Source organism: Otolemur garnettii, unplaced genomic scaffold (assembly GCF_000181295.1).
Source record: "Otolemur garnettii isolate 467f Iridium unplaced genomic scaffold, OtoGar3 scaffold00055, whole genome shotgun sequence".
NCBI classification, from domain to species: domain Eukaryota; kingdom Metazoa; phylum Chordata; class Mammalia; order Primates; family Galagidae; genus Otolemur; species Otolemur garnettii.
Window position 1 is genome coordinate 3,996,858 of NW_003852450.1, and position 8,365 is coordinate 4,005,222.

Consider the following 8,365-nt stretch of genomic DNA (forward strand, 5'->3'; position numbering starts at 1 on the left):
GACTGGGTTCAGACCTGCCAGCCCCGGTATATGTGGCTGTCACCCTAACCACTGAGCTACGGGCACTGAGCCTAAATAGAATACTATTTCATTTAGTTCCCTCCATATTTTTGATTATGATGTATGTGTTTAGCTCAAAGATTGGCCTTTCTTACAACTTGAGAACTGTGTGTTTATGCCTTTCTGAACAAATGCAAGGGTTGCCTGAATCATACATTGAGGCAGGCACTGATACTGAAGAAGTAGGGAAGTGATCTAGTTCAGACTCTGAGAGTTTTGGTGAACTAATTGTTTTCCCAAATAGAGGCTCTCACACTTTAGGAAGCATTTTGTTCTGTCTTAAATAATACTGTATTTCAACCTGTTGGGAGAAGCTAGCCATTTAGTGGTGTTTTGGTAGTTCTCCTAAAAGGAGAATTTTTAAGTTGATACTTAATAATTGTGCATGTTAAATCAGGTGTGGTGGCTCACACCTATAATTGTGATACTCTGGGAGGCCAAGGTAGTTGGATTGGTTGAACTCAGGGGTTTGAGACCAGCCTGAGTAACAGTGAGACCCCCATATCTACTAAAAATGGAAAACTGAGGCAAAAGGATCACATGAGCCCAAAAGTTTGAGGTTGCTGTGAGCTGTGATGGCACAATACTCTACTGAGGGTGACTGAGTGAGACTCTGTCTCAAAAAAAAAAAAAAAAGGTACATGTTTATTAAATACATGTGCTCAATGTGTAATGATCAAATTAGGGTAATTAGGATAGCCATCAAGCAGAATGTTCTTGAGATAGATCACATCTCTTCCTGGATTTTATCCTACTAAAGTTCTTTTCCCTTTCTGTTAGCATCTTGTCATCCCTAAATGGAAGGAATATGATTTGATTAGGAGGTATTGATCTTAATAATCACTGGATGTTTTAAGAAAACAAATGACTTGGCAGCTAGGATATTGTTACCTGCTGTCAGAGAAATGACCTGGAAAAGATTATAGAACTTATGCAAACTTGAATAACAGTTCATCTCTACATATGTATATTTACAAATTACCTCATACATTGAGCTCTATTAGTATGTCATAAATGAGGAAAATAAGCTAGTATATGGTAGAGGAATTTACTTATTTATTTTTGAAACAGAGTCTCACTTTGTCACCCTTGGTAGAGTGCTGTGGAGGCATAGCTCACAGCAACCTCAAACTCCTGGGCTTAAGCAATTCTCATGCCTCAGCCTCCCAAGTAGCTGGGACTACAGGTGCCTGCCACAGCCTGGCTATTTTTACAGATGGGGTCTCCTTCTGGCTCCGGCTGGTCTCAGACCTCTGAGCTCAGGCAATCCACCTGCCTCAGCTTCCCAAATGATGGGATTACAGGAGTGAGCCACTGCCTGGCCCATGGTAGACAAATTTAAAAGGACTGGACCATTTTCCTGGGGAGGAGCTAGGGAGAGGAGAGCACATATTCACATTTTAGTCAATGAAGGTATAGTATTTTTACTGTACCTTTTCTTTGTTTAGGTACATTTAGATACACAGACACTTGCCATTGTATTACAGTTGCCTATAGCATGCAGTACAGTAGCATGCTGTACAGGTTTGTAGCCTAGGAGAAACAGGCTATACTCTACAGCCTAGGTGTGTAATAGGCTGTACCGTTTGCACAATGATGAAATTGCTGGATGATGCTTATCTCCGATTGTATCCCCGTTGCTAAGTGATGCGTGACTGTGTATATGTGTTGAAGTATAGGTCTTCTGTCAGAAGGAAGGGTTTACTTTTACACATTCGGGGATATTTCTCCTTGGACTTGTGTACCCGTTAGTATAGTCTTTTTTGGCTTTGTCATCTTAATGATCGCGTGTTTGTGACAGGAGTCCTTGTAAACTCCTTAGGCTGTCCCTCCACTGACTGAAAAAGAAGGGTAGGGGAGGGAAGATCACCCACCGCTACCATGTTGAAGTAGAAATAACAGCTTGTTCCTGGGGAGGAGCTAGGGAGGAATTCTGTTTGATATTTGAAGAACCTTCCGTGACTGGGTTTTTTCCCCTTGGTTTCTCCTTCAACTGATAGTTTCCTTATAATTTCTTCTCTAGGACCCTGACATCCTAATGGGGTCTCCGTGAGAGTCTCTCTCTACCCCTCCTCACTCTTCTCTCTCTGCTCCTTTCTCCTCTGTTCTCCCCTTCCCCAACCAGGCCACCTGAGCTGCATTTCCTTCCCACCTAACGAAGAAAAGTACCTCCAGCAGATTGTGGACTGCCTCCCTTGCATATTGATCCTCGGCCAGGACTGTAATGTCAAGTGTCAGCTGTTGAACCTGCTGTTGGGGGTGCAGGTGCTTCCCGCCACCAAGCTGGGCAGCGAGGAGAGCTGTAAGCTCCGGCGCCTCCGCTTCACCCATGGGACTCAGACTCGGGTCAGCCTGGCACTCCCTGGAAAGTATGAACTAGTGCACACACTGGTTGCTCACCAGGGCAACTGGGAGACCATCCCTGAGGAGGATCTGGAGGTCCAAGAGGACAGTGAGGATGCTGCTCATGTTTTAGCTGAACTGGAGGTGACGATGCGCCATGCTCTCTTACAGGTACCAATCTCATGCTGAAATTCCGATTGTACACATTTATACTAGCTTTTCTTTTATTTTTGCTTTCTCATAAAGTGATTTGGTGATATATGCTCTGGTCTCTGAGGAGCTGCCGATGAGTCAGAGAAACAATCTAGGAAGTTGACCAACAGACAAGGCTGTAGAAATGCCCATCCTCGCTTCGGCTTACCGTGCTGCAAGGCCCTGAGTAAGCTGTAAGGCTTTTCTCCTTGTCTCCTTATCCTCCTTTCTTTTTTTTTTGAGACAGAATCTCACTATGTCCCTTAGAGTGCCGTTGTGTCACAGGTTACAACAACCTCAGTGATTCTCTTGCCTCAGCCTCCCACAGGCACCAGTCACAATGCCTGGCTGTTTTTTTGTTGCAGTTGTTGTTTAGCTGGCCCTCGCCAGGTTCAAACTCGCCAGTCTCAGTGTAACCATGTGCTATGGGCGCCGAGCCTATAGGATAATTATAATCAAAGTTAGAAATTCTTTTTCATTTCTTAGCAGGAAGATACTGCTAGAATCATCTCTAGTCACCTCTTTCTAAAAGGAACAATAAGATGATGGATAATGTTCTTATTAGAATTGAGACCAGCTGAAGAATTCTGTGGGTTTTTCTTTAGATTAAACCATTAGTTTACTAAGTGGGACAGATCATTTCTCCTACTCTGTAAGGAACTGGGGACATGAGGACAGATTGGGCTTGATGTAAGGAGGCATGAAGGCCCCATCATTTGAAGACAATTTAAACTTTTCTCATGAAGTAAACTCTTAAAGAGAGCACAGATCTTTTGGCATCTCCTAAGAGACCACATTGTCTATCTGGTATTCATACACCCACCCACTTAGGAAGGACTACCCCTTTTCTCGGCTTCCTCTCCTGCACAGCTAGGACTGGGCTATTTGATTAGACCAACTGAGGATGTGACCGTGTCAGGGGTCAGGAGTGGGCGGGAAAGAATGCTGATAAGCTCAGAGTAGAGAGCTCATCACCTTAATTAGCTGTGCCAGGAAGGACAGGCTAGTTTGGCAGGACCTAGGAGAGTGTTTTCTTCTTTCTTATGTCCTCCTCATCTACCCTTCTTCTCAGAGGCTTGGTCTCTCAGTTGGTGAATGAGTCCTTTGGTTGTGACCATGGCCTGTGACACTCTAGAAGTAAAAACTGGTTTTATTTCCTTCCCCAATCCCTATTTCTTTTATCTTAACAAATGCTAAAGGGGGCTATGTAACAAGCCCCGGTTCTGTCAGCTCAGTTTCAGTCGTGAGTTTCCTGTGCTTTTAGAGCTCCAAGGGTAAGGTGAGTATTCCTAGTTAACTCTGACAGTAGGTCTAGCAGTAATCCTTGTTTATTGACTGAGGCCTGTTTAGTTGACCCATGAACTTCTTCACAATTCATAGGTACTTGATCCATATACAATCTCTATGTAGAATACTGTCCTGGCTTAGTTCCTTAAAGCTTCTGATAGCTCAGTGGTTTTAAAACTTTTTTAGATTATATTTCACTATAAGAAATACATTTTCTGGCTGGGCGTCTGTGGCTCAAGTGACTAAGGTGCCAGCCTCATACACCTAAGGTGGCGGGTTTAAATCCAGCCCCGGCCCACCAAACAACAATGACGGCTGCAACCAAAAAATAGCTGGGCGTTGTGGCAGGCGCCTGTGGTCCCAGCTACTTGGAAGGCTGAGGCAGAAGACTCGCTTGAGCCCAGGAGTTGGAGGTTGCTGTGAGCATTGAAGCCATGGCACTCTACCCAGGGTGACAGCTTGAGGCTCTATCTCAAAAAAAAAAAAAGAAAAGAAAAGAAAAGAAATACATTTTCTTTCAGTACCAAGTCAATATATAAATGTTATATAAATGTATACATTTCAAATAATTCAAGTTTCATGAACTGATTCTTTTGCTTTCTGTAGTACAATACTGATATTTTTTCTGATAAAAAAATACTAATTTTTTTCTTTATTCTTCTTTTTTTTTTTTTTTGAGGCAGAGTCTTAATTTCTTGTCCTCAGTAGAGTGCTGTGCTATCATAGCTCGCAGCAACCTCAAACTCTTGGGCTCGAGTGATTCTCTTGCCTCAGCCTCCCAAGTAGCTGGAACTAAAGGTACTCGCCACAGTGCCTGGCTGTTTTTTTATTTTTATTTTTGAGATAGAGCCTCAAGCTGTCGCCCTGGGTAGAGTGCTGTGACATCACAGCTCACAGCAACTTCAAACTCTTGGGCTTAAGCGATTCACTTGCCTCAGCCTTCCAAGTAGCTGGGACTACAGGCGCCCACCACAGTGCCCAGCTATTTTTTGTTGCAGTTGTCATTGTTGTCTAGCTGGCCCAGGCCAGGTTTGAACCTGCCACCCTTCGTGTATGTGGCTGGTGCCGTAACCACTGTACTATAGTTGCCGAGCCCCCTTCTTGCCTTTAAAAAATCTTGGAATGTGACAAAGCTGTCAAGAAAATTATTTCACTGCTTTTCTGTCTCTTCATTTTATTGGTTTAATTTCCTAATGTTCATTTCCTTTGTTCCATGAATTGAGGTTATACAAGAAAGTCACAGGAAGAAAAGTGGGAGTTGTTCCCCAAATGCATATCTGGGTACATATCTTGCTACTAAGAGCTCCCAGTGCCTGTCCCGATAGGTGCTAAGCAGCTAAGCATGCAAACTGAGGGAACAATTGAGGAGGCTACATGTGTGGGACATTGAAATACCAAATCTGCCTTCTCTCAGCACGGTTAAAAAAAACCAAAAAAGATATACATATGTATGTATGTGTGTATATCTTTTTTTGCCCCCTCTTTGAGCAATTCTCTTGCCTTTCATGTTATTTCATGTGGTTTGTGAGGCTTTCTTGGCTTGGCCAGTATTTCTCAGGATCTGCTTTATTCTCCAGTGATTTTGATGTAGAACTAGGAATAGACCCTCATGGTTCTAAGTTTAGAATCCTTTGATCCTGACTCTCAGAGGGCCGTGTGGACTTTGTGGAATCTAGGCACTGCCCTCTCACCACAGTCAGGCTTCAATACATTAAGTACATCTGTGATGCCCAGGGCACTGTGGGGAGCATTGCACAGATACCTGAAAGATTGTTCATGGCAGCAAGAAAGATCTTTTTGTTTAGCTCCAGTTATATTTAGGATCAGTGAGTTAGTTCTCAACAGCCCTTCTGTTTGATTTGTTAAGGGGGTAGTAAAGAAAGGAAACATTTAGCTAAAGGAAACCAAGATTGAATTAGGGGAAGTGCAGTGCTCATTTTAACTGTCAAATAATCAAAGCAGAATTTCCCCCTGCCCTCTTATACAATGGTCATTCTTCTAATGTTATGTTAAAGTCCTCATAAATTAACTGTTTTCAGCTTGTTCTAGAATAGGCCAACTCACATGGACCCACACTGCTTGGTATTCCCAGCTTTTTAGTTCTGGATGCCCTGAGATTCTCAGTTCATAATTTAATAATAGATGAACACTGTCAAGCCATTAGTATCTGAAACCTCATTTAGTGTTAAAATATATTCATTTTTTAATTGCCAGTACATTTCACCATTCACTGTGTTCACTAGTTCTATCTTTACACGTAAAAGTACTTCTCCTTCCCCACTCTCAACCCCTCTTTCTAGCACATACATCTGCCACCTCCTTTTCTGTCTTCTTTCTTCTTAAGAAAGATTTTTAAAAATCTGGTAGAAAACTTATCTGTCTTAGAGATGCTCGATCTGATATATATGTGTACGTATTTTTTTTCCTTGTGAACATCTGTTAAGAAAAAGGAATAAAAAGCAGCAGAGGTAATTAAATTTGTCCAGCCTGAGAGGGGATTCCTGCAGCCTGGCAGCAGTGTTTCATTTACTGTGGTAGTTACATAGCTTCAGTTGTCCTCTTATCAGTAGCCTACTTACACCCACCAAGTGCTTTTGGCCCTTTGGATAAATGTACATGCCACTTGGCAGCCAGACTGCCACACATTGACATGGTTATTGGCTCATAGAGATATCCAGTGAGGTGTGTTTCAGGGAACTGAGGTAGACTAGTATTTCCAGGCAAGGTTAATAACTTGCAAGTAAACTTATTAATATCTTTTTTAACTATTTTTAACTCTTTTTATTTATTTATTTATTTTTAATTTTTAACTCTTAACAGGTTAGAATAGTAAAGTTGTTTTTTTTTTTTTTTTGAGACGGAGCCTCAAGCTATCCCCCTGGGTAGAGTGCCATGGCATCACGCTCACAGCAACCTCCAACTCCTGGGCTCAAGCGAGTCTCCTGCCTCAGCCTCCCAAGTAGCTGGGACCACAGGCGCCCGCCACACACCTGGCCATTTTTTGGTTGCAGCCATCATTGTTGTTTGGCAGGCCCGGGCTGGGGATTCGAACCCACCACCTTAGGTGTATGTGGCTGGCGCCTTAGCCGCTTAAGCCACAGGCGCCGAGCCTTAAAGTTTTTTTAATAACCCTTGATTAATAGCTTTCAGTGTAAATCTCTTTTTAATATCACAGATATTGATATTTATTAATTTATTTAAAATAATTTTTTTTTTTGAGGCAGAGTCTCATTTTCTTGCCCTTGGTAGAGTGCCATAGCTCACAGCAACCTCAAACTCTTGGACTCAAGTGATTCTCTTGCCTCATCCTCCCAAGTGGCTATACTATAGGTTCCCACCACGATGCTCAGCTATTTTTGGAGATGGGGTCTCACTGTTGTTCACGCTGGTCTTGAACCTGAGAGCTCAGGGCAGTCCACCGCCTTGGCCTGCCAGAGTGTTAGGATTATAAGCATGAGCCTCTGCGCTCAGCCTTATTTATTTAGTTTTTAGTGATGAGGTCTTGCTTTTGCTCAGGCTGATCTTTTTTTATTTTTATTTTTTTTAGACGGAGCTTCAAGCTATCCCCCTGGGTAGAGTGCCATGGCATCACGCTCACAGCAACCTCCAACTCCTGGGCTCAAGCGAGTCTCCTGTCTCAGCCTCCCAAGTAGCTGGGACCACAGGCGCCCCCCACAACGCCTGGCCATTTTTTGATTGCAGCCGTCATTGTTTTTTGGCGGTCCCGGGCTGGGGATTCAAATCCGCCACCTTACGTGTATGTGGCTGGCACCTTAGCCGCTTGAGCCACAGGCGCCGAGCCAAAAGATCTTAATATGATAAAAGTTTATATAAAATTTTATCCCCCAAATTTACTAAATGCTGTTTTTGCTAGAAAACTAGCTTCTCTCAATTTTTGTTGTTATTGTCATTTATCATGGCACCTTATAAAACAAAATTGTTATGTGCTATTTACTTTTTTAGATACCATATTGTCTCAAGTGTATGTAGACTAAAAGATAAGGGTTGATAATGTTAAAAAGTAGGAAAGGTTCTGATGTAGTGGCTTATACCTTTGATCTCCACACTTTTGAAGACTGAGGCAAGAGGATCACCTGAGCCAGGAGTTTGAGACCAGCCTGAGGAACATAGTGAGACCCTGTCTCTACAAAAAAATTTAAAAATTAGCTGGGTGTGGTGGCACATGCCGGTAGTACCAGCTATTTGAGAGATTGAGACAGGAAGATTGCTTGAGGCCAGGAGTTTGAGGTTATAGTGAGCTTATTGCCCTCCAGCCTGGGTGACAGAGTGAGACACTGTATCAAAAACAAAACAGAAAGTAGGGAAAGAAAACTAGGTGAAGTCCTCGGGCAAGAAGAAGCTATTGGGGAAGGAAGTATGGAATAAGGCTAAAAATAGTCATTCCAGGCTCGGCGCCTGTGGCTCAAGCGGCTAAGGCGCCAGCCACATACACCTAAGGTGGCGGGTTCGAATCCCCAGCCCG

The 8,365-nt window shown here is 43.0% G+C and overlaps 1 protein-coding gene across 2 annotated transcripts in view; it reads left to right on the plus strand.

The window, feature by feature from the left end:
* The window catches only part of DSTYK (dual serine/threonine and tyrosine protein kinase), a 72,018-nt gene that overhangs the window by 26,431 nt on the left and 37,222 nt on the right, over positions 1-8,365 (plus strand). For both annotated transcript variants that reach the window (XM_003792235.3, XM_003792234.3), the window contains exon 2: positions 2,186-2,574. In XM_003792235.3, coding sequence (XP_003792283.1) covers positions 2,186-2,574 — 389 coding nt within the window. The remainder of the gene's footprint in view (positions 1-2,185; positions 2,575-8,365) is intronic.